The 27,782-nt window shown below is 42.3% G+C and overlaps 1 protein-coding gene across 2 annotated transcripts in view; it reads right to left on the bottom strand.

Annotated features, from left to right (window-relative positions):
* The window catches only part of LOC137433894 (fibronectin), a 270,389-nt gene that overhangs the window by 129,175 nt on the left and 113,432 nt on the right, over positions 1 to 27,782 (bottom strand). For both annotated transcript variants that reach the window (XM_078785942.1, XM_078785943.1), the window contains 3 exons: positions 12,232 to 12,400; positions 9,057 to 9,146; positions 1,993 to 2,172 (listed from right to left, as the gene is read on the bottom strand). In XM_078785942.1, the coding sequence (XP_078642068.1) occupies positions 1,993 to 2,172; positions 9,057 to 9,146; positions 12,232 to 12,400 (439 nt within the window). The remainder of the gene's footprint in view (positions 1 to 1,992; positions 2,173 to 9,056; positions 9,147 to 12,231; positions 12,401 to 27,782) is intronic.

The following is a 27,782-nucleotide window of genomic DNA, read 5'->3' as shown; positions in this document are numbered from 1 at the left end:
AAGGAAAATCCCGTGAATATAAAGGAAAATCCCGTGAATGTTGAGGAAAATCCATGAATGTTGAGGAAAATCCATGAATGTCGAGGAAAATCCCATGAATGTTGAGGAAAATCCATGAATGTTGAGGAAAATCTCGTGATTGTAAAGGTAAATCCCGTGAATGTAAAGGAAAATCTCATGAATGTTGAGGAAAATCCATGAATGTCGAGGAAAATCCCATGAATATAAAGGAAAATCCCGTGAATGTTGAGGAAAATCTCGTGAATGTCGAGGAAAATCCCGTGAATGTAAAGGAAAATCCCGTGAATGTAAAGGAAAATCCCGTGAATGTAAAGGAAAATCTCATGAATTTCGAGGAAAATCCCTTGAATATAAAGGAAAATCCCGTGAATGTTGAGGAAAATCCATGAATGTCGAGGAAAATCCATGAATGTCGAGGAAAATCCCATGAATATAAAGGAAAATCCCGTGAATGTTGAGGAAAATCTCTTGATCGTATGTCGAGATTGTATGTCGATTGTATGTCGTGATTATATTTCCTTTACCTCAAAGAGAATGTAAAGGAAAATCCCGTGAATGTAAAGGAAAATCTCATGAATGTTGAGGAAAATCCATGAATGTTGAGGAAAATCCCGTGAATATAAAGGAAAATCCTGTGAATGTCGAGGAAAATCCCATGAATGTCAAGGAAAATCCATGAATGTCGAGGAAAATCCCGTGAATATAAATGAAAATCCTGTGAATGTCGAGGAAAATCCCATGAATATAAAGGAAAATCCCGTGAATGTTGAGGAAAATCTCGTGAATGTAAAGAAAAATCTCATGAATGTTGAGGAAAATCCATGAATGTCGAGGAAAATCCCGTGAATATAAAGGAAAATCCCATGAATGTCGAGGAAAATCCCATGAATGTCGAGGAAAATCCCATGAATATAAAGGAAAATCCCGTGAATGTTGAGGAAAATCCATGAATGTCGAGGAAAATCCATGAATGTCGAGGAAAATCCCATGAATATAAAGGAAAATCCCATGAATGTCGAGGAAAATCTCGTGAATGTAAAGGAAAATCCCGTGAATGTAAAGGAAAATCCCGTGAATGTAAAGGAAAATCTCATGAATGTCGAGGAAAATCCCATGAATATAAAGGAAAATCCCGTGAATGTTGAGGAAAATCCATGAATGTCGAGGAAAATCCATGAATGTCGAGGAAAATCCCATGAATATAAAGGAAAATCCCATGAATGTTGAGGAAAATCTCGTGAATGTTAAGGAAAATCCCGTGAATGTAAAGGAAAATCTCATGAATGTTGAGGAAAATCCATGAATGTCGAGGAAAATCCCGTGAATATAAAGGAAAATCCCATGAATGTTGAGGAAAATCCATGAATGTCGAGGAAAATCCCATGAATATAAAGGAAAATCCCATGAATGTTGAGGAAAATCCATGAATGTCGAGGAAAATCCCGTGAATATAAAGGAAAATCCCGTGAATGTCGAGGAAAATCCCATGAATGTCGAGGAAAATCTCATGAATGTTGAGGAAAATCCCGTGAATGTTGACGAAAATCCGTGAATGTTGTGGCATTTTTTTCAATGGGGAAAAGGTGGATAGGTTCCCTGCAGTTCCTGGTTCATGAGAAAGGCTGAAAATATATAATCAGGTTCCACACACACTTTATCCAGTATCCTCAATCTCAGATATTTTTTTTTACTCGTGTCATCTAACCAAAATGGCTACTCCCCTCACCTACCCCACCATTATATGTCTGCCTTGCCTTTCTTATATACCTCCAAAGTATTTCCAATAATTTCTGAAAAAAATTCCCAAAACCCCAATAAAGAAAAACAAAACGAATAAGCAAAAGCATAAAGGGGACCACGATGTGATAAAAGGACAAAAGCAATAAAGTTAACATAATTTCTCGGTGATATTGCCGCAATTACTTTGCCATAAAGAAAATATGCCTGTGCTTATAGGGATAAAGATCTTACCAAGCGTGCGAGCCTGGAGATTCAGCGGGTTGCTTTGCTCATCCCCAGACAATGCGACAAGGCTCACATTGTAAAGCTCTCCAGGCCTGAGCTGAGACAGCATGGCTGAAGAGGCCCCAGGATGAAGCATCAGCTGCAACTGCTCACCTCCAGCACTTGGCAAGTAAGTCATTTCATAAGCTAGGGAATGAAAAAAATTACCATCCTCAAAGAGAAACTGAAGGTGAAGGCACTGTCCAGTGTATACAAGGCAGTGATTATACTCTGGGCCTTATCACCTTGAAAGGTAACAAGACCAATGAATCCAAGATCATCTCGAGTGTACTGAAAGGTATGTATGTATGAAATAATCTGTCTCATGTGAAATGTAAAGTACATCATACCATATAGCTTGTGGCCTACACCAGCTTATGTCGTGCATGGTTCGTGCTGAGATCTTACGTGCGTTGGTTTGGTGTTTGCTCTGAACTTGATGCCCTGATGATAAAATCCAAGGAATCGCTACAAATTGTATTAACAATCCCTTATTTTTTGTTTCCTCTGCTCAAAAAAAAGAGAAAATATGGAATAACATGAAACTTACACATGAAAGCTCCCAGGAGATTGATCGGCTGTCTCCATGCCGCCGGCTTGTTCGAGAGAACTGTCCGGGGCTATACAACAACAATAACAACAACGACAACAACAGCACAAGTCGGGGGCCGAATCTTCCCCATTCTTCCCTGCTGCCTGGATTCATCAGGGCAGCGCAGTCACAATTAAAGTGCCGATCGGCAACCATGGACTGGCCCTTTCCCTCTTGTGTCTTGTCTTGTCTTCTCCTCCTCTCCTCTCTTCTCCTCTCTTCTCTTCTCTCTTCTCCTCTCTTCTCTTCTCTCCTCTCTTCTCCTCTCCTCTCCTCTCCTCTCTTCTCCTCCTCTCCTCTCTTCTCTCTTCTCCTCTCTTCTCCTCCTCTCCTCTCTTCTCCTCTCCTCTCCTCTCTTCTCCTCCTCTCCTCTCCTCTCTTCTCTTCTCTTCTCTTCTCTTCTCTCCTCTCCTCTCCTCTCCTCTCTTCTCTTCTCTTCTCTATTCTTCTCCTCTCTTCTCCTCCTCTCCTCTCTTCTCTTCTCCTCTCTTCTCTTCCCTCTTCTCTCCTCTCCTCTCCTCTCTTCTCCTCCTCTCCTCTCCTCTCCTCTCCTCTCTTCTCTCCTCTCTTCTCTCCTCTCCTCTCCTCTCTTCTCTTCTCTTCTCTATTCTTCTCCTCTCTTCTCTATTCTTCTCCTCTCTTCTCCTCCTCTCCTCTCCTCTCTTCCCCTCTCTCTCTCTCTCCCCCTCCCTCTCTCTCTATCTCTAACAATGTTGTAGCCCTAACTTCATGAACGCGAGCGTAAACCATCCTAGATGTGGGGGATCTCTGGGTCGCTCCTGGGAGATCAATCGGCTGTCTCCGTGCCGTGGGCTTGTTCAAGAGAATTGTCCAGGGCTATACAACAACAACAACAACAACCAACAACAAAGGTGTAAGCTTTCGTAGGCAGTTGAGTTTTAAGGCAAAAGTGGAAAAAGGTAATGAGAAAAACCTGTAAAATATTCAGGTCTGTTTTAACAATGCAAGACAGAGGTTCATCTTCATTCCCTCTTTTTGGCCATAGATGACATCATAACCCACAAAGTCAATCTTTTAGATCGATGTTTTTCTTTAGCAGGTCAATTTTATATTGGACTCGCTGTTTGCCCACACTATATGTGAGTATAGAATGTAGATTTGTTGAAGAGAGGGCAAAGCTTGGACTGCACATGCACATTTACCCAAAATTTGCTCCTGCACCGTGTAACGTTTGGTTATTCAGACACAAACAAGTCAACAAGATGGCGGGCCAACGGACTGCCGTTTATCCGTCATGGTGTCGTGAACATGCCGTAAACCATGACGTGAACATAACGTCATGATGTAATGCGTTATGTTACAACCATGTCGTAAACCATGACGTGAACATAACGTTATGATATAATGCGTTATGTCGCATCTCCCTTTGACAAACAACAAACGGAAAATTAAGTGAAGCATGGCACAGCAAGTAATAAAAGATGTAGCTGATGCATGAACGAACATGAACAAAATAAGTGTAAACATTTAGAACATACTGTCACAACAGTAAAACAGGGGTAGACTACCCTGAGTTACAAGGTGCTAGAAGAAGGGTTAGTCTGCCCTCAGTTTGTCACATAATCCTCTAGATGTTTGGGTCTGTTGATGACGCGGCCTGACTTCGTGGTGAGAGGATTCTGCCCCTGTTCAGGCGGCAGAGAGGATGGCGTGTGTGTGACTGGCGAGGGTTGCCCTGTACGGGCTGTAGAGTGCAGGCTGCTGCTGCACGGGCAGTGCTGTGTGGTCTGAGCTGAGCTGGGAGCTGGCAGACCAGCTGGAGCAGTAGCACAGTGTGGGGTCGGTCTGGTCGGTTGCTGGGTTGCATACGTCAGTGCTGTGGAGCTTGGCTGATGAGCACCGTATGTTGAGAGGCGGAGGTGTTTCCTGTTTCGGCGATACTTCCTGCCATTACTTTCAACGATATATGATCTGGGCACACTGTGATGGGCTACAACTGTTGCAGGCAGCCAGTTGTTTGTACCTGGGAGTGGAGTCATCCTTACTGGGTCACCTGGGAGGAGGGCGGGCAGGTCTCTTTGGACATGTTTGTCGTGGTGGACCCGTTGCTTCTCCTTGCTCTGATCGAGCTTCTTCCTGACCTCATCACAGTTCAGAGTAATTGGACGCAACAACTCACGAGAGGTTGGCAGCAGGTTGCGGGGTCTGCGAGACATGCAAAGCGTGGCAGGTGACATGTTGCAACTTTCCAGCGGCGTGGTCCTGTAGTCAAGGAGGGCCAGATGTTTATCACTGCACTTAGACCAGAGTCGCTTTACCGTCTGTATGGCTCTCTCAGCTGCACCATTTGACTGAGGGTATCGGGGCGAAGACGTCTGGTGATTGATGTGATAGTCAGCACAAAACTGGGAAAATTCTTGCGAGCTGAACTGAGGTCCGTTATCTGTTCTGAGTGTCTCTGCGATGCCGTGTCGACACATTTGTGATTTGAGGGCGTTGACAGTGACTGCTGTGCTGAGGTTTGTCAGAGCATCCACCTCGATGAATTTGGAGAAACAGTCGGTTGTGAGTAAGTATTGATTCCCTTCATATTCGAAGATATCAGCAGCCACCTCAATCCAAGGTAACAGAGGTGTTTTCAGGGGCATCAGAGTTTCTGCGTGCTGCTGACTTTGGTACAAACTGCACTGTGGGCAATCACTGACGACGTCTTCAATTTGTGCAGTCATGCCTGGCCAGAACAGAGCTTCTCGGGCTCTCTGTTTGCATTTGCTGATTCCCATGTGTGAGCCATGTATTTGTCGCATCATGTCTGGCCGCATTGTTGTGGGTACAACGATTCTCATGCCTTTGTAAACAATTCCATCCATCACCGACAGCTCGTCACGGTACTGCCAGTATGCACGGATGCTGTGAGGTGTTTCAGCTTTGGTGTCTGGCCATCCTTTCAGAACCATGGTGTGCAGTTCATTCAACTCTTCAGCAGTTCTCTGCTGGAACTGCGCGTAGCGAGACGGCACCACTGATATGAAGTCTACCATATTGATTAGCTCAATGTCCATCTCTGGTGTAGTATCTGGGAGGTTAGCACGGCTCAGGGTGTCGCCCAGTGGAATGTCCTTCCCTGGTTTGTACGTGATTGTCAAGTCATACGGCTGCAACTTCAGGAGCATTGATTGTAGCCTCATAGGTGCTGCTAGTAGGGGCTTGGTGTGAATTGACTGCAACGGCTTGTGGTCGGACTCGACGGTGATGTTTGATGTCCCAAATATGTAGTAATGGAACTTCTTGCAGGCATGTACAATGGCCAACATTTCCTTCTCCAATTGCGAGTATCTCTGCTCAGTCAGTGTGAGCGCACGGGATGTATATGCTACAGGGTGGTCATCTTGCAGAAGCACTCCTCCGAGAGCGTAACTGCTGGCATCACATTGAATGGTACAGCCTTTCTTGGCGTCGTAATAGGCCAGCACCGGTGCATTGCAGCACAACTGTTTCATCTTTTCAAAGCTCTCGGCTTGAGGTTTGTCCCAATGGAAGAGGACATCTTTGGGCAATAGGGCACGAAGTGGTGCATCCACTGTACTTAATTCTGGTAGAAATTTTGCCAAATACTGGATGAAGCCAAGTATTCTTCGGACATCTTCTTTGTTCTTGGGCTCTGGCATTGCTTTCACGGCCCTCACTTTGTCATCATCAGGTTTCAGACCACTCCCTGTCAAAATATGCCCTGCATATTTCACGGATGATTGTTTCACATGACATTTGTCAAAGTTGAGTTTGAGGTTGAAAGCTGTAGCTCTGTTGACAACTTGTCGCATGATGGAGTCATGTTCCTCTGGGGTCCTACCCGCCACCAAAATGTCGTCCATTATGGCACGAGCGCCTTCGATGCCCTCCAGCATGTTGTCCATGATACGCTGGTAGATTTCAGGAGCGGATCGGACCCCGAAAGGGAGCCTCAGCTAACGGAAACGGCCAATTGGGGTGTTGAAGGTGGTGAGAAGACTGGACTCATATGTGAGCGGGATCTGTAAGAATCCGGATTTGGCGTCAAGTACAGAGAAATACTTTGAACCTGGTATCATTGATGCAACCACTTCTTCAACTGTTGGAATGTAATAGTGTTCTCTCCTAATTGCCTTGTTTAGGTCTTTTGGGTCAATGCAGATTCTGATTTTGTCTTTCTTAACTACGGTGACCATGGAGCTCACCCAGTCTGTCGGTTCAGTGACACGAGCAATGTGCCCATCTTTTTGCATTTCTATTAGCTTGGCTTTAACCTTGTCGTACAGAGCTTTTGGTTGCCGACGTGGTCCATGGACAGCAGGGGGCACAGTGGGGTCGATTTTCAGAGAATACTTGCCTGGCAGTACACCTGTTGTGTGGAGAAGATCAGGATAATCACTAAGGTCACTGACCTTGTGAATTCTCTCAATCAACCCGAGTGCTGTGCTGGCTTGGCCGGAGAGAAGTGGTCGTTGCTTTACTCTGACGACATAAAACTTGACGTCAACAGTGTTTTGTTTGTGCGTCACAGGCAATGTGATGCATCCCTCAACAGCAAGGTCATGCTCCGAATAACTCTTTAACTTGCTATCGGTGGCAGACAATGACATGTGGGTCTTTAGACTGTGAAACAGCTCAAGCGGCATTATGGATACTGTTGCACCTGTGTCAATCTGTGTCTTCACGACCTTTGTTCCAATCTTGACATCAGTCCACCATTCTGTTGCTGCATTTGTTCCATGAATGTTGTTGACACTGTGCGTCAGGGTCGTGTCATCAGACTCGTAGTCACAATCAACAGCATGCGCAGCAGATCTTGACTGCTCTTTCAACTTCTGTCTACACACACGGGCGAAATGGCCTACCTTCTTACAGAATTTGCAGGGGGCCTCCCTGGCGGGACACTTGTAGTGTGATGATGAGTATCCGCAGTACCAGCAGTTTTGGTTGTCTGTCCACTGTTTTCTGGTGGGTGTCTTGTGACGGGGTGGCTGCTGTTTGTTAATGGCATACACCTTACTGTCTTCGTCCGCAGCAATAACTCGCAAGCTCTCCTGTGAGGTCTCGTAGTTCTGACCGATGCTGGTGGCCTTGTTCAGTGTGAGCTCGTCTCCTTCCTGAAGGCAACGTTCAGTCCCGTGCCCTTTGGGTTGAGGAGAGGGGCGGAGCTTTGTATGTGCCCCTGCTGAGGATAGGGGCGGAGCTTTGTATGTGCTCCTGTTGAGGAGAGGGGCGGAGCTTTGTATGTGCTCCTGTTGAGGAGAGGGGCGGAGCTTTGTATGTGCTCCTGTTGAGGAGAGGGGCGGAGCTTTGTATGTGCTCCTGTTGAGGAGAGGGGCGGAGCTTTGTATGTGCTCCTGCTGAGGAGAGGGGCGGAGCTTTGTATGTGCTCCTGTTGAGGAGAGGGGCGGAGCTTGTATCAAACAAGCAAACTCAGTTTTATATACAGTATACTAGTACCCGACTGCAAAGCCGCAATGAGCCGGCGAAGCCAAAGCCTCTTGCCACTATTTTACCCATCACTATGGCATCAGTAGGTTAGGTAGTTGGTAGTAGGTAGGTGTAGTAGGTACCGTACCTAGTTCAAAATGACACCATTTGCATTCTGGATGAGATTAAAATTGATAAAATTTACTTCTTGAATAATTCGGTGAATTCCGTCTCAACTTGGTATATTTCCGGCCGTGAAAAACTATCCCCTACGGCCGCGAGATTTCTAAAAAATAATTCTTCGTCAATTTTAGAATATTTGACGCCGTTTTCAGCGTCCGAAATGTGGTAAAAAGCTTTTTTGAAATATTTTTTCAAATGCTCGAATCTCATTGGTTCCGGTGTTTGGTGACGATTTTCGTTGAAGATAACCAGGCCCGTGCGGGCCGAGGTTGGTCTTAAAGTATTTTAATTACAAATTAGAGGTGCATAAGATTGAGAATCAAACAAAGACGGGTGAAACAAACTCCTATTGAACTTTCCCATTTGTTATGCTTACTTCCGCATCCGCAAGATGGCGGCCTCCATGGAGCGATTTGGTGCGTCAAAGCTTCGAAATTCTCAAGGGATCCAGAAAAATCTGGCTTTTCAACATAATACGTACGCGTTCATTCACAACACCGGCTTTGCCGGCTATAAGATACGCTCAGATCGAACTACAGTGTCATATAAATACAGATTAAGTATCATCAAACGTTTGAAACATGAGGTCGCTGTACCTTTTAAAATCATTTTGTGCAACGTTGATCAAGTACTGAATAACTAGTATAGGGTCCAGTCAATAATAGAGCACTCCTGAATGTTTATACAAACAATAGTTCCCACTTGGCTTCTGCAGAGGCAGTAATTTCACTACTTTTCCTGTGGCTCATCAAATTGAAAGGAATGCCATAACAAAGAAATTCTAATAATCAAAACAGTGATGTTATCCAGACAGAGGATGGATTTGAACAAAGCATAAGTGACGGGGAAACATTACCGGTGACCGCAGCATCAGGCGGTGTCCAGTGTATGGCAATCTCAGTGTCCGACTCCTGAGTAACCCTGCCATTCGAAGGAGCTTCAGGTGCTGAAAAGACAAAGAGGCTCACAGTGGGTACCTGTCACAAAGATGAAAATGGTACTGAAAGAAAAAAAGTGTTATTTATGGATTTCAAGAGGCAAAAAATCAGTTATTTAATTGCAATTACTCAATCTTCGAATCTCTCATCGTACCAAGTCTGCTGCCTGAACTCTTACTGTTCTTAGACGATTTTTTTCTTTTCTTATAATAATATATGATTTTTACCTGTTCCATTGAAGGTGGACGGAGGTAATGTTTACACCCCTGTCTGTCTTTTAGCACGCTATTTCAAAACATTGTGGACAGATTATGACAACACCAAGTTAACGAGTTTGTTAGATGACAAGAACAAGCAGATTCGAGTTTTGTTCATGTCTGGATGCAGATCCAGCCTCTCAGTGGGATACAAAGTGTAAACTGTCCAGCCTGGCGGAGGTATGCTCGAGTACCGAGTGCTGCTCTAGTTCCAAATATGTTATCAACAAGGATTGGAACCTCCTCTCCCCTCTGGGATATTGTTCTCCCCTCTGGGCCGGTGCTCCTGCCTCACACCTAGCTCGGCTTCAAGCGGTTGAAACCAAAGCATTCAGAATCATTGGAATCTCCCACGATGAAGCTGATTCCAAGGGCCTTTCACTCACTCACCGCAGGCAGGTTGGTGGTCTTTCTGTCTTCTACCGACTCCTCTCCGGCCTTGCTCCCCCTGCTCTGTCTGTGCTCTGTCCTCCAAATATTCCTGCAGGACACAAGATCTGCCAGCAACCCTCTCCTGGTGAAACTGCCAAAATCAAGACTCTCTGCTCACCTTCACTCCTTCATTCCTCTTTTCTCTCGCCTCTGGAACAAACTCCCTCACTCTCTTCAATCCCTCTCCTCCCTCCAGGTCTTTAAAACAGCTGTTCACCACCATCTCTTATCTTCCCCCATCCAAATCCTTGTTCTTTTCTAACCCCGTTAAAACACCCCAAATCCACCTCTTTCAATCCCTAACGTATTTCCCGAAATTCCTAGAAGTGTTCATTTGCTTTATACCATGTGCCCCTCCCTCCTCCGCAGCCCTCCCCCTTCCACAGATCTACCGACGTCCTTGTTCTCTACTGTATATGTGCTTGTGTGCTTCCCTCCCTCTCCCCCTCTTGTCTCCCACTCCCTGTCTTCATGTTCAATGTGTTAGCTCTCACACGAGCCTTGATTCTGTATATACAGTATATATACCACATTTCAGGAATGTGAACAAGAGCTAATTATGACTGTTAATTTTTTGATTGTAAATTAATGAATATGTGTGCATGTGTAATTCAGCCATCGGATGCCAGACATGCTTTTAGTAAATCATTTTTTATTTGATTTGAAGGCCAGACTTAGACGAGAAGAGAGTGGATGTGGGCGTACATAGGCCGTGCGCCCGGCTACATTAATTGCCTTTGGGTCCATAAAGAGGACTTTGCACTGCTCTGGTCTGATGTACCGCGGTGAATCCGCAAAAGTGGGTGGGACACTGCTGTGAGACCACCGCCAAGGAGGGTAGAGGCCTGCCAATTGGAAGGCCGGAAGTGCGCTTAAGGGCCGGCCCTTGGGAACACAAAAGCCAGGGACCCGTGCACGAAAAGCTCTTGTGGGTTGTTCTTTGCTACACCCTTCTTTGCCCTTACTCTCCTTTTCTCTTCGCTCGCTGTTTCGTGGTGGAATGGGAGTTGTCCAGCAAGCCACAAGGCGGATCACTCCGAACGAGCTATTTTCAGCGTTGGCTGTGGTTCGAGGTCAACACGGGAGTTGGAGACGTCATCAGTGGGTGGTTTCAGCCTCAAGACCATGCTTGTTACCCCTACGTTGTGCACGTGTGTGCGATTGGTACTGTAGTTGGGATTCGATGCTTCAGTTTCACTTATCTCTGTATCAAGTCCATGTGCTCCCTTATTCGTTTGTCCTTTAAGCGCCAGGTCTATCCGTTTATTTACCATTAGAATCTCGTCTTTCCTCCCGAATTTCATTGATAAACTGTTTTATTTTGAAGAAACATGTTCCCGCCTTTTTACCTTTGCGCATGCTCAGACAAATCGCAAATCTCATAATGCATTTGAATTGTCTTTGGAGAATATTAAATTGTAATAGGAATTCCCGCTATAAGCAAGTGCCGTCTGCTCGCAGTAGCTTACATGATTGTTTGGCTATTCACAGCGGTCTTAGACCTTTAGCACAGTGGGTCTTCATTGGTGGGACCCCTGACGTGACAATATAAAGTATAAAAAAAACAACCAATCAACATGCAGTTAACCAGGCCCAATCAATCTAAAGTATTGCAGTAATGGTAAAAAAAGACTGTTATTGACCTTTTGACCCTATGATTAGGCTACTCTTATAAGATGTGACTTTGGAGATGGATTTAACCTCAGATGTTTGTTGTAAGAACTTTCCAGGCTACTGTTGTTGTGTTGAAATGGAATATAGTGAAATCTCCTAACATTAAAACAGATTATCAACTATTGATGGTTAAACAACAGAGCCTTTGAATATTTCAAATTCACCCTGTTCCTTAAAGTCCTGAAGTACATGGTGGTCCGTAAGTCTTGTTACACCTCACGAGGAAACAATATTTCACATTGTTATGTTAGAGATTGGAAACGATGATGGTGGACAAGAGTGATTACACTGTGGAATAGCACATGACAATGAGTGCGCAAACTCAGGAGAGGACACACACAAACTTGAAAAACAATTATTATGCATCTTTTCAGTTGTTACATTTGTGAGGTTTGTTTGCATTGTGAGTAATATCACTAACATATACTGTATGGCATTTACAATATATAATAATATGATTAATTTCAATATTTAAAAAATATTGCAATGTGGTATCACCACATATGGACCACACTTCCACTGTCCGATGTGCACAATTTCTTCCATGAATCTTAGATGTGTAAAATAACATTGAGGAGGGAAACTTAAATTCCGCACCACTCGAGGAAATCAATTGCTGTATTTAAAGAAGATACCTTTATAAATCACTATTTCAAAGATTTACTTAAAGCCACAAAATCAATGTATAATAAAATAAAAATTGCAATAAAGGTCAAGTTGAGATCCTTACTTGGGCTGCTGCTTGTGACAAATTGAAATTGCAATCTGTCTACGTGACTATCCGTCCGATGTGCCAAAAGCTCCCCATCATATGCAGTGCTGGGCACCAAATTCCGGATCACATGAGTATCATGGAAAGATTTCAGGTCGGCTTCTTGCCATCCTTCTTCACTATTCTCCTACACAAAAAAAATGATACACACAAATTCCTTCAGTCATGCACAACATCCGCAAATTTCTTATTTTCAACATTTCAAATACCTGATTCATTCGGCACAAGCCATTCAAGGTGCCAAAGATGAACTGTTTGTGATCATAGTCAGGTTCACTATGTTTTTTCGTTCAAAATCATGGTAGATGAGCAAACCTATACATTTTTGGAAACGTTATTACATGGAAAATCTGAAAATCAATGTTTACATTTGCCAATTCCGACCAATTCGATTCGACCAATCGACAAATTCCATTCGACCAATTCGACCATTCGACCAATCGCTTCGATCGACCAATTCGATCGATTCGATTCGATTCATAGAATTCGATTCGATCGACCATTCGACCAATTCGATTTGCCAATCAATTTGACCGACCTTTGCTTGTGTGGAACGGACTGTGAAAACGATGCGGACTATATTGTCGGATACGACACACAGGACAGTGATGATGAACTCTAAATGGCATATTCTGTAATCGTGTATGTTTGATGCCATTGACTGCCTGTGTATATTTTGTCATTGACTGCCTGTGTAGATGTGAAGTTATACTGACTGCCTGTGTATGTTTGGTGATATGAATTATTGTGACACATTTTGATGTTATTAACTGCCTGTACAAAATGATAACATGTATTTGATTATGCAACTTATCGCGAATATAAAGACAGTATTTTGCAATTCAAAACCTTTGATTCGTGTCTTACCATTCCCCATAGCACTAATTTGATACTTTCATTGGATTCCTTGTCCCTGAAAATATAGGTTTAGTATATTTTAAAAAGTTTTTAGGGTAATTAGAGGCAGAAATAGAACAAAATATGTATTTTACAGTGGCCATTTTGAAAATCCAAAATGGCCGCCATACAGGTATCTCTCCAAATGTAAACATTGATTTTTAGTTTCCTTATGCTATATCCTTTCCAAAAATGTATAGGTTTGCTAATCTACCATGATTTTGAACGAAATATAATTTATTGACATAGTGAACCTGACTATCACCACAAGTCAAAAATGTACAGAGTGGCCACAAAGTCCCTATGCATAATAGTGTGTCTTCTGTTACTTATTTGTTTTATTTGTTTTCCAGGTAGGCTTCAGTATGACGGACACCAGTGAGTACACGATAGAAGAGAGACCGATTACTTGTGTTTGGGTTCACGACCGCGTGCGAGAAGGAGCAAGTTTTGAAGACACAAGGACAATATTTTCTCAGAGGTTCGATAAGACAGCTCCTATGTGTGACACGATGCGCGCATGGGAGAAGAAGGCTTTTTCAACAGGGAGTGTCCTTGATTTGACTTGATTTAGAGCAAGGCTCTTCTGCAGCGATTTCCCACCATTAAATCAAGACAAAGCGTATTTTCTTCGGATGAGTGTGCCATTTACCTCAGCAATCGATACAGGAATGTTAATTTTTGGTGCAAAGAAAATCCTCATTTTTATGAGGAAATTGAAAAGCATCCTCCTCATGTCATGATGTGGGCAGCAATTTCAGAAGATCACTTCATAGGGCCATATTTTTTCAATACAAGTGTCAATCACACTGCTTATTTGAACATGCTTCAGACGTGGTTTGTTCCACAACTGTGTGAGTAGTGTATATATGTTGCTTCTGGGACACTCTCATTTTCCCATTGACTTACATGTTAATTTTTCCCCTCCCTCATTGCCCCTAAACACCTCTATTTCTCTCACCCTGTTCTTTACGAACCTTCTAACCTTTTGACATGTTATCCTTATTCATTAGACCACTTAAACAATGGTCCTTCTGTGTGAACCTGTGATCCTTCTGACTTTATGGACCTTTTAACCTTTTACTCTTAATATCATCTGGTGAATCATCTTTGGCCCACTCAAACAACGACCCTACAAATATTAATTTGTTTATGTGTGGGAAATAATTTAATTCTCCTCCAACTTCCATCACCATACTCAAACCATTTTTAAATTAATTCTTCGCTTTTGAGAAATGACGTTGTTTCACTGACTTGGATAACTTCCCAGAAAGTTTTCATTGTTTCGTTTCCTGTTTTCACACACGCCTTGAGATTCCTCGAAATGCTGTCAGCCAGTTCTCTTCCCTGAATACATTTTACATTATAAAAAGCCGTATTCAGTTCAATTTTAAACATTGTGAATCGACGAAGATGAACGACAACTTGTCTTATTCCAGTGATGAAGAATACTCACCAGGGTAAGTTTCATTCAGAATTGAACTGTTGGTGAGAGCTTTGTATGTGATTAATTTAAATTTATATGACATGATATATATTTTTTTATTACAGCAATTCAGGTTTTGAAAATGACCTGGTCTTGGCAGAAAATGAAGTTTTTCCGAAAGAGATTTACAACGAGGCGAATGAGCATTTAAACCATTTGCCTGTTTCACCATTCTTGGAAGATTCATATGCAAGGTAAGATACTAAATATAATACATTTGTGTTAAACGACGCTGCCTTAGTGTGTGTGTGTGTGTGTGTGTGTTCGTGTGTGTATGTGTTTGTGCGTGTGTTCGTGTGTGTATGTGTGTGTGTGTGTGTGTGTATGTATCTGTGAATGTGTGTGTGTATGTGTATGTGTGTGTTCTTGTGTGTATGTATCTATGAATGTGTGTGTGTGTGTGTATGTGTGTGTGTGTATGTATCTGTGAATGTGTGTATGTGTGTATGTGTGTGTGTGTATGTATGTGTGTGTGTGTATGTGTGTATGTGTGAATGTGTATGTGTGTGTATGTGTGTGTATGTGTGTGTGTGTGTGTGTGCGTGTGTGTGATGTTTTGTCAAGCTTACTTCAGCATAGTAATTTCTCCTTATTTTGTTTGCAGCCTCGAAGACCAAAGCTTGGAGTGGGACGATTTTGGACTCCATAGGAATGGTTATTTCCTGTCATCCTGTGATATCCTTAATTTTCATCTCAACGATCTGAACGCTAAGCTTGATTTTTTGGAGGTAAGCATGTGTGTATGCATTGTATTTTGGCCATGTGTGTGTCAATGTGTGGGTACACCATTTCGAATAGGTACACCATATCCCTGCGCATTGTGGGAGGTGATTCAGGGTATATCATTCATTTATTTCTCTCCTTGTTTTACCCCTCTTGCCTTTGACAGAAAGATATTCCAAACCTGAAGATATCTGCTGCTGTTGAAACTACCTTTGACTTATGTTGGGAAGAGATTGATGATTTGTGCTGGGAAGAAGTTAAATGTGTAATACCTCAAGAAAAATGTCTTAAAAATATAAAGATTTTGTTTAAAATATTATTTATATATATATGCTTTGTCCAGAATTATTTAATTATTAATTACAAGAAAAGAATAAAGGTTAGAAGGAAGGGAGAATGCGTTCCCCCACCCTTGATTCCCCCCATCCCACCCCTCCCCTCCCCTTGTGTGTGTGGGGAAGGTGGGGGTGGGATGAGGGGGGATCAAGGGTGGGGGAATGCACGGGGGGTGGGGGGTGATGGGTGTGGGCGGGGTCTGTGTGGGCGGGGTCTGTGTGGGCGGGGTCGGTGTGGGCGTGGCTTATGATATATATTTTTTTTTTTTTTTTTTTTTTATTACCACGAATTAAATTAGCTAATCTGGGTGGGGTGAATAGAAATGTTGTTTAATGAATTATTAGCTTTGTTTTTTGTAATTCTTGCGAGTAAAATGAACCCAAGATTTCTTCTCGATTTATATCATTTAATTTGTAAGTCCAAGGGTTTGTAGCCATTACGTCAACGATTATAAATAATTCATTAGTCCATTTTTGTGTATAACCTTTCTCAAAATGGCTTTTCCATTTGTATATCCTTACAATATCACCAACTTTGAACTTGGGCTTTCTCAAATTAATCTCCTTTTCATATTCTAATTTTGTAAATGTTTCTGATGGTTTTGATTTTGTTGATGAATGAACTGTATTGTTGTAATCATCTACAATATCCTGAATTAAATACACCCATTTTTGAGAACCGAGTTGTGTGAATTTTTTATATAATTTCTCTTTCAAAGTACGATTAAAACGCTCAATAACAACTGCCTTTCCTTCATTAAAGGTGCTGTATAATTTAATACCCTTCCCCTTAAGAAATTTCATGAATATTTTGTTGTAGAACTCTGTTCCCTCATCGGTCCACAGTTTCTTTGGTTTTCTTTTATCCCTTTCAAATATTAGCTTAAAGGCTAACATTAAAGTATCACCCCTTTTATTTTTTAAAGGGACAACCCAGGCAAATCTACTCCTCAAATCAATAACGGTTAAAGCATACCTGTATCCCTTATCATTATTTAGTTCGATTAAATCAGCGGACCATATGTGGTCGGTGTATTTAGAATAAACTTTCCTTCTTTTAAACTTTGTGATTATAGGTTTATGTAATTCATTAGCCAAAAGCTCCTCAGTCTTGATAACATCATTGGAGTTTAATAGTTTTTTGGGAAATAACCAAGACCAAGTTTCAATTTAACACTTATCATTTTTTTCACAATAAACCTATCAACTTTCTCTCTCAATGTCGGATTTCATATCAAAGACAAATTATACAACATTTCTCTGTCTGCTTCATGTTTTTCATCCAATGTGGTGGTATCCCCATAAGCAATATCATGCTTCATACACACTTCATCAACCCTATTTTTTGGTCTGGACCAAGGTTTAGGATTGTCAGCCTCATCTAATCTTTTATCCAAGTTTGTTCCTGGACCACAGAAAGAATACCCTGGAAGGTGTAATTCCCCTGGAATTCCAGTTGTTGTAAATTTACTTCCTGACAGAAACTTTTGTATGTCTCCTCCTCTTTTAGGAGAGATGAATTGGCACTTTTTAGAGCCACACACTTGACATATTCCTTTTTGACAAACTCTATTATTTTTAGCTTTAACATAAGAGATATTTTTAGATTTAGTTTTCTTTTTACATTTGAGACAATAACTCATATTTATTTATCAGAAAAATTCCGACAGAGTATCAAAACCTTTTTGGTTTTCAACATATACATTTCAATCTTGATTTTTAAAACATAAAGAATCCTAAGGAATGCCTTCACTCTCTCCTCCATTTATTTACAAATAAAACTAACTAAAGTCAATTACACCGACATCATCAACCACATAATCTTTTCCTTCTTCTTCTTCTTTATCCCCACTTTCTCGTTTAAATCTCCTCCCTGAAACTGAAGACATTGACGTCGTTATTCTTGAAAATAATATTTTCATTAGACTTCTCATGTCTTTATTTTCCTCCTCAGTGCGTTGAGTTTGATTTATTTGCTGTAATACCTTCAATCTTTTATTAATCTCACTGATTTCCATCTTTTTATATTTTTCCTCCCTCTCTCTTTGCTCCCTCTCCTCCTTCTCTCTTTTCTCCCTTTCCTCCTTCTCTCTTTTCTCCCTTTCCTCCCTTTCCTCCTTCTCCTTTTTCTCTCTTTTCTCCCTTTCCTCCCTCTCCTCCTCCTTTTTCTCCCTTTCCTCCTTCTCCTTTTTCTCTCTTTCCTCCTTCTCCCTTTCCTCCTTCTCCTTTTTCTCCCTTTCCTCCTTCTTTTTCTCCCTTTCCTCCTTCTCCTCCTTCTCTCTTTCCTCCTTCTCTTCTTTAACTCCTTCCTCATCCCTTGCTACCCTTGAGCTTGAGCCCCAAAGAATATTATACATATACTCATCTGGATTTTGAGATATTCTTGTATCTATAATTATTTTTCTCATAATAGGATACCAATAAGATTTGTTGACGATTTCTAAAAGAGTTTTATATTTCATAACTTTGAGAAGTTCATTTTTATTTAATATTTTAAACAAGTCTCTATTTGTGGGTTTAACAATATCAGTATAAGGCCAGTTTTTAATGACAAAATTCCCATGTATATGCTCCAAATCATAAGGTATGTAATACCGAGCACCCTTTTCTTGTAGGTATCCTTGAATACAAAAATTATAATTCTCTTGTAGTCTTCTTCCTGCCATTTATGTATCAGAAATATATGTGAGATTAATATTATGACAGGTAATACCACCCCATCTTCCCACTACCAAATTGGTTTGTATTCCTTGGCTTTCTATCCTTATCTCATGACCTTCCTTCTTTGTCATGCTAACCATCGCTATACTATCATATATTTTTCTTTTCTTAAAACCATGTATTTGTTGTTTATTAATTGTACTTCCACATAAATCCTTATCCTCACCAAGTGGATAATATTCTTCTTTACGAGACTGATTAAAATCATGTAGGTCTTCTATGTTTATTGAAAAAGACCAATTATACCCTAAATCAGGCATATCATACCCCCATTTATTAATTCGCATATTAACTATATGTCCTTCTTTATAAAATTCAATTGTAAGCAGGTAGTTAAATTCAATGAGGAAAGGTGTATGGTCAGTATAACCAGGTGTTGTGGTTGTAAATTTTACTTGTTTAACAAAACGTGCTGTTTTCTTTAAAATATATATATTGTGATAAATCACTTAATCTAATTAAGTCATTCGCATCTGTAGGGTTTGGATAATTGATTAATTTATAAGTATTCTTCATATTAATATTTTTACTTACACTATATTTTTGTCGTTCAGCCTGTGCCTTTGTGTAATAATTTGATAAATCAATATCCTGAGAGGATTTTCCAAAGATAGAACAATCTTTTCCAACATAAGTCATTTATATTAGATTTAAAATGATATCAGAAAAATTTTCATTATTGTTGAGTTGAAATAATACATATAAACATAATTGACCACAACATTTAGAATTAATTTCTTGAACTTGAAATGTTTGATAAACACCATTCTGTAAGAATTGTATTACTTCAACAGGTGGTGGCATACCATAACTATCAAAATAATATTTATCCTGACTATTATGAATACAAACCCAATGAGAACCATTCTGTGTGTCTAAATTTATAATAATATTCTTTGTATTCTTATTCATATGTTTTAATTCATCTCTCATACAAATAACCACATTATCAATTTTTAGTGTTTTACAATACTTAGCTAGTTCTATATTTGACGTTGTATTCTTTCCAAATTGTTTAAACCATTTATCCATTTATTTATGAGAAAGATACAATCCATTACCCCGTTTAGTTAGTTTAACACCCGCTTGAGCGATAGAGGAAAGCATATCTCCAACCAACAATCTAGCTTTATCAGGTAGACTTTCAAGTTTTTGAGCAAAATCTACAATTACACCACTTCCACTAATTTGTTTCTCCAACTCCTTGTTATGTCTTTCCAATTCTTTTTGAGCTTTTAGTTGTGCCTTCCTTTCGTTAGCAGTTTTTACCGCTGCTGAAATACCACCAGTCAATGCTCCCGCCGCACTTAAACCAGCAAATAAAGGAATTAGAAACGGGAGAAATCCTCCTCTTGACTCGTCTATTGAATATTTCTTTAACATAGGTTTCGTCATTTTAATTTTAAGTGATCCAACATCATTTAGTGTTTTTACTTGTGTGTGTGTGAGTAAAACATCAATTCTTACAGCTCCTTTTCTTTGAATTGTATTAACATTAATAATACAAGGCTTTTGATTTTGAATACAAGATGTTAATTTATTAAGATTGATTTGATTAACATATACCCCAACCATTTATTTATGAGAAAAAACCTATGTGATATTAATCATAACACCATTATCTGTATTAATCTGTAATTCTGTTTCCTCCAAAAGCAAACAATATGCATTAACCTCTTCACTCTCCCCTCTTTCAATGTATAGAGAAGTATCCACTCGATTAGACTTTATAGTTTCCTTTTGAGAACTCAGGTCAATTGCATAGATTGTATAAAGTTTTTGAAACGCAACCATATCCAAAATAGGATCATTATTACCATTACTTTCACACACCTTTTGGTAGGACTTGTAGGCTTCCGCATAATCATTTTTTTCCCAATCAATTTCCAATCTATCTCGTGGATAAAATGTGCCATCAAGAGAAACCCGAAGTTGTTTCACCTTAGCATTATCACTCAGGGCATTATTCTTATTAGTACCGTCCTCTCCATCTGGTTTTTTAAAAATGAGCCAGAGGTATCGTGGCTTTCCTTGAAGAACACCCAAATTCCAAGTGTAGGTAGTGTGTTCCAGTTTAACGTGTTGACATCTTCTTTTAAGGTATGATACATTTAGCGGTTTCTTTGAGTTAAGTCTTCTATTTAACATCTCTTCCATTTTAAGATTAGGAGTATATTCACTGATATACCAACACAAATCATTAATAACAAATTTATTATTTTCTCCAAAAGCATTTTCAACCCCAAAAAGCAATCTATTTACATTATCATTCCTTTTTAGTTGAAATCTAATTTTAAGCCCATACAAAACTTTATCATAATCACAAAATCCAAATATACCTTTCAGAGGTACTGCTACGGTAAAACTATTCTCAGCTTTTGCGTCATCATTATACATTGACTTCCTTTGACTATAACCAGGGTCTGCGTTTGTACCCGTTGACATATCAGGAATAAAACCTTCAACAGCTCCCTTACCCATTCTATCACTAAACGAATATAGTGTAAATTTCATCATTTCAGATGTAGCAGAGACATAATCAACCGCTTCAACCTCTTGTGTTCCAATATACAGGCGGACACTGTCAAACATTTTCCAGAAGAAATCATTTACGAGTGTAGCATTAGTATTATTCGCAGCCTTAGTGAATTTAAATTTACACAGCAAGAAACTATCAGCTATATTCAAGTAAGTTTGTTGATTATTTATTTCAAAACTTTTTGTTCCGTTTGAATTCCAGTCTGTTCCTGTTATAGCATTTACCTTAAAATAGTCTTCCTTTTTAGTGGAGTTTGAAATGATAATCGTATCATCCAAATCATAGATACTATCAATCGCTTCCATACTTGTATTTATATAGCATTAAAATTGTTGAAACCCTGACCCAAGTATTTTAATGATTTTTTGTCGTTCTTGTGAAGATAGTTGAGTTTTACCTTTTTTTATTTCTTTGATTGCTTGTAATTTATGAGACTCCTTTTGAGCATCTTTTATACTCTTTATAGCACCCGCAACGGAGCCCACGGCAGAAGCAGTTGAACCAATTAGGTCTTTATGTTTAAGGATGGTTGAACCAATACCCATTAGAGTATCAATTATCCCATCTCCTTTATTTCGAAATTGATGACCTACACCTCGTTGTCTCTTAGGTTTATAGTATCCTCTACCCACATACCTTGTATAGTATGGTGAAAGGTACATGCCCTCCCCTGTAATTATTTTATATTTTCCCAACTCGTGTTTTCTCACAATAACCATTATTTATTTATTGAAAAACTTCACGTAGGTGAATTCTGATGGATATAATTTCATCATTAAAGGATATCATATGATTATCTTGGTCGGTTATCCTAAAATTTACTCTGTATATGGTTTTTCCTGACACAGGTAAATAGACAAGATTTTTTGGTTCCATATTAAATTTATAACCAATCGGGGTTGAGTATGCACTGAATGAAAATATTGTATTTGTTCTTATTCCATCGTTATAAGCACCATCAATCAAATCACAATGAATTAATACTGAATTTATACCGGAGGATATTTGGATAACATTATCACTGTAAAACGTCCCGTTATTTTCAATCTTTTTTGAAGAGAAACCCAATAGCTCTCTAAACGAATTTTCAATCGTGAAATCAACTTTATAATTATTTTTAAGTTTAATAGTTGATTTTGAAGTGTGTTTTTGAATATCTATTACAATATTTTTTGGTTCATCACCTTTTTCTTTCATAAGGCGAGAGACTTCTGAAGATATTTGAGAAATCTCGTAAGCTCCAGGTGAAACGGTTATAGTTTTATATCCACTTCCTGGATTATAACTAAACTTGTTGTTTTTCTCTGTGATATTAAACAAGGTATTATAAGTTTCCATCGACAATAAAGATGCCTCATATGAGGTAAGGGGGTCAAGTTGTAGTGGGTAAGGGAATGAAGCTGTGTAATCGCTCGTTGTGAAATTAAAACTAAGAATTGTGCTTCTCATCTTATTTAATATCTAATAAAATATCTTTGTATTGACATTTATTAATTATTTTCATATTCATCAACTGATCTAAAATGGCTGAGGATTCATTAAAACAATTGTTGTTTCCAGCCTTCTTACTACCTAACAACAATAATAGCCTATTAACTAATTGTGATGGGTCATTTGGAAGAAAACTAACACCTGAACCAAGCTTACTTAAAGCATCAATAATATGTTTCTCCTTCTCATTCTTCTTACTTTTACCAGCAACAGAAACTCCATAATCAAGTGCATTTAGCAACTCAATATATACCCTATCTTCCTCTCTTTCCATATCAAGTGGTTCCTCAAAATATTTTGAACCGCTGAATCCGGGGTTTGTTAGAAGAAACATTAATCTTGGAGTTAATTTAACATTTGGTTGAGTAGAACTCAAGAACATCAATTCATCATTAAATATTGTTACGGATACGACTTTGATGGTATGGTGGGCCGAGCGGGATGGCCGCCGTATCCGTACAAGTTACCCGATTGTGCCCGAATGTTGACTAATCGCGCTACGCTGGCTCAATAGGAAAGAGAAGACACGCGGCTGGGTTATAATGACACAATACGACACCAGGGGTTCAGTTCTCAAGACCTCCGGAGGAGGTTATATTAAGGCGGAAAAGGTTAGATTACAGGGACAAGAGGGAAACATAGGAAGGTGGGCACTTAAACACACTCTTATATTAACCCTAGACAGACCACAGATAAACGGGACAAGGCTCACTCACACGGGGTTTGATGGCCAGGAAAGCGGCAGTCGATGGCTCAGGTGCACCTGGCTCAGGGACAGAATCGCGTACGTTGGTGTCCAGCAGATGCGGGGAGGTCGCTCAGCGCTCGTGGGTCGCGACTTTGGTGGAGATGCCGGGGAGGTCGCTCAGCGCTCGGGAGGGTGGCGTCTTGTTCTTCCAAGCTCGGGGCGCATCTGACGTCACGTCCGGCGCGGGGCCGCGTATATCCGGCGGGGAGTCACGCCCTCGCTCGTTAGCTCCGCCCCATATGGCATCGGCCCATGGCTTCTCATTGGGTGCGGGGGTTACCGGCTCCGCCCTTGACGAGGGGCCGACAGGGAGCCCCCTTCTGGGTAACCCCGTCGAGCACATGGTCAATGGCGGCTAACCGAGCCGGAAGGAGGACGCCCACTCCCCATGCCGTCACCGCGCCGCCCCCCTCTTTTGTTGTTGTTGTTGTAGTTGGCGCTTCTTCATGGGGAAGAGATGCGGAGAGGTATGGGGAGGTCCTAAACTTCCTAACAGGTGCCATATCATCACATTCTGGTGCAACGAAGAGTCATAATTAATGGAAACAAGTCCTTAACTGACATAGATTAAGAATAACTAGCAAGATGTCCTATAATTGTCTACGTGTGGTGCGGGGGACCTGGGCACGACATTTAATGGGGGAATGAAGGGGAAGATCGGCTCTAATGGGTGTTGTTTACAGACAATGGGACTAGGGAATGGGGTAAGGGGAGAGTTGGGGAGTATCGGAGAAGATAGGGGAATATTTACAAGCGGATATGGAGGTCAAATTCCATATTCGCAACATTGCACCCTTCTCTACCCTCGGGGCGTCCCGACCCGATAAATTTTTACCTACTTTAGTGTGGCACGCAATGTAGTTCCCTCTACTATTAACTCTACCCTGAGTGCGACAGTTTTACAGATATTCACAAATGAGTAAATATGTCCCCCTGCGACGTTGCACCCTTCTCCTCACAGAAACACACCCACAGGATAACCGAATCCGGAAAGAATTCTCAAACTAAACATACAGCCGGTAGGGAGCATTATTTACAAGACTACGCTGCTATTTACACTACGATCCAGGACCTGTTTTTGGAGGAACACATGCAGATGTTATGCATAGAGAGAGCGCGCTTGCCAACATCGATACACCAACCCACGAGTGCTCTGTGGCCGACGGCCTTTAATAACGTGCAGAGCACCCTTCCCGCGCATCAAAAGCACCACCCCACCACCAATCGGTGCAGTCACCATTGTTCATTGGAATAAAAATAACTTCAACAACCCCTAACCCTGCAGGTGTCTCTTGCTCTTCTTGTGGTGCACTTGGTGTTACTTAAAAGTGGTTCACCTGTATGGCATAGGTGCCACGTTGACCCATAGGTCCATCCCCGGGTGGTGCTTGGCCGCAAACGAACTGCGGTCCATCGTGGGTGGCCACAAACATTGCGGTCCATATGGTGTATCGATCCCGGCAGCAAGCAGCGAAAGTGCAGGCCCACAACTGCGTAGCCAGCACCTCTCTCTCCTCTCTCTCTACCCCAAAGCCAGATCCTCGGAGGTGGGAGACAAAAGAAGAAACAAGTGAGTAAGGTGGTAAGGGCGCAAAAGTGCACGCAATATAAGGTAATGCACACTGGGGGCACATGGGAACCAGGTGAGACAGGTACGTTCCTATCGTACGCCCCCCCCCCACCAGGTAACCTACATGGCCCCTCCCTTACCCCTTACTGTATCCACACAACACAACACTACCCATAAACATCTACTTTACAAATCAACAAACATCCCTACTGTCTTCCCCGTTCCTCCCATATACCAAATTCGTCTTCTCTCCCTCCTAACCAATCAAATTTGCCATTTTCAACTCAACATCAAAATTTGCCATCACCAATTCATCATCAGTCCCTCCTAGGGAGGGAGAGATGGAATCACCCCAATGTCTCATCCACGTCGTGATGCGTCTCACAAATCCAACAGCAATTCTCATCTCCTGCAACAAAACAAAGAAAACACAGGTGTGGAGTCATCATCATCACCACAGGCAAGTGGCTGCGTATGGTGCGACAGGTTCATCAATCCTAACTATCTCCTAAATGACTTTAACAACTTTACACTACCCGGGGGCTTTCTCCGGCCAAACCATTGGCCCTCTTACACTATGGGTTCTAAAAACCAATTCCCATTGGCCAAACTGTGGTGCTCTTCAATTTGGGGTCTCACTCCCCCGATTCATCTCCCGGTGCCCTCGTACAATTTCTGGGCTGTGGCGTGTACCTCTCCCAGTGGGTCTACCCACCTGCACACCTCCACCACTGCAGTTGCCTCCGAGCTTACCTGCTCCTTACCCTAACCTAACTACCAGGGGAAGGCCCTCTGGCTCTCTCCCCACTCCGTGCCCTCTCTGGCACTGGGCTGCCCGATCCACACCCGGGATCCTCAGGCACCCACTCACAACTACCGGCTCCCAGAGCCCACCTGCGGCCTCACCTGGCCGACATCCTCACAGTGGTGGAGTGCCCAACCAACTACACACACTAACAGGCTACACGCCCAGCCATTTCCACAACACTAATGCACCCATTCACAACACCATTCTGCAACCGCACCACAAATGCCAATATCCAACCACAATTTACCTGCACCCTCTACCTAACACTTACACTACCCGCCCCGGGTACTCGTGAAAGGGGTCCACTCTTCCCCCATCCACACCTTCGCACCATGCACACCACTCCGTACCACTTACTCCAACTTTCTCCACACACCTGTACTTGCACACCTGTGCTCTCACACCTGGTGCCACCGGCACCCTTCTCTCCCCAAGCGCATTCGCGCTGATCCACAACACTCACTACTCATACACTGCTCCACACACCTGTCCAGTTGCACACCTGTGCAATCACACCTGTTCAATCCTCACACACACACGGCATCATCTCAGCTAACTACTCCCTTCTGAAACTTGCGCTTCCCAGTCGTCCCTTTAACTATTGCGCTCCCACGTCATTATCATCCATACTAATCTACCTGCGTCCCCACTACAGGTATCAGTCACTAACTAAACTTAACGTTACCTACTGTCATCTTCTAGGGCCCTATTGATATATCCTAACCCACCCGGGCTAGTTTTCACTGCCATACACCCCCATAAGCTATAGCGCATTTGCCCCACCATGGGAAGGGTGGCAGGGATGCCATCCCACCACATCGGGGGTCTCTCACTACCAATTTCGCACATCAAATTTCAACAAATTAAAAATTTGCCAATCACTACCCATCATCTGCCAATCACTACTGCCAATCCCTTGCCAATCATCAAATTTTGTTTTTCTCTAATTTGGGGTCCAAAACACTAACCTCATCACCCCGTCTACTCACTAATACCTCTCGGTGCGCCAATCCCTGTCCAAAGCCCGGCTTCGTAAAGCCAAGCAATGGATGCTGGTTGTTTTGTGCCGGCGGCTGGATGCGTCCGGCACTCGGTGCAGGGACGGGGGCTTACCCGGGCCGAGATCCCACGCATCACCTCGGCGCGGAGCCATCCAATGTCCCGATCTCGACCTGCCGGCACGTCTCAACAAAAAGTGGTCGCCATGACGACCCTTTCTATCGGGCTGCCAGCTCCGCCTAGTGGAGCACGGACGCGGCCGTTCAAAGCGAGGCCCAGCACGCACCGAGGGCCCGATTCGGCTATAAGTCGTTCTACACTCTACCCCGTCTAACGTCGATGCTTCACCTGGACGCTTACACCCCGCAGCCCGTTCCTTGCTCACACATCCAGCTGTGCCCATGCTCCTCGTACCCTTCCTTACACACCCAGGTACACCCATTCCACTCACAGCCTTGGTCACACACCTGACCACCGAACACTTTGGCACACATTCGTTGGTCGCACACCTCACCAATACACCGCTTCGCGCCCCCTCCTCGGTCACCTCCTCTGTGACAATCACAGGTGTGCCCTCATTCGCACACCCAACCACGTGCCTCACCACCAACTCCAGCGTGCATTCCCACTCACGCTCTACCATTCCAGGTGTGCATCCTTCCATCCCAGGTGTACATCCTCGCTCACCTGTCACAACTAACTCACGCTCCATGTCACTCTCACTACTTTCACCCCCACTCGTGACAACGCACTCACCCTTACTCTTGACAGCACACTCTTTCCTCATGCACCTGTCCGTCACACACCTTTCTCGCGCACACTCTCCCGTTACACCCTCTGTAACACTCACCACAGGTGGACACTCTTCCTTACTTCTGACAGCGCACTCTTTCCTCATGCACCTGTCCGTCACACACCTTTCTCGCGCACACTCTCCCGTTACACCCTCTGTAACACTCACCACAGGTGGACACTCTTCCTTACTTCTGACAGCGCACTCTTTCCTCATGCACCTGTCCGTCACACACCTTTCTCGCGCACACTCTCCCGTTACACCCTCTGTAACACTCACCACAGGTGGACACTCTTCCTTACTTCTGACAGCGCACTCTTTCCTCATGCACCTGGCCGTCACACACCTTTCTCGCGCACACTCTCCGGTCACACCCTCTGTAACACTCACCACACCACG

Source organism: Myxine glutinosa, chromosome 10, assembly GCF_964187855.1.
Source record: "Myxine glutinosa chromosome 10, kmMyxGlut1.1, whole genome shotgun sequence".
Classification (NCBI taxonomy): Eukaryota; Metazoa; Chordata; class Myxini; order Myxiniformes; family Myxinidae; genus Myxine; species Myxine glutinosa.
This window is presented reverse-complemented; position numbering and strand designations above follow the sequence as displayed.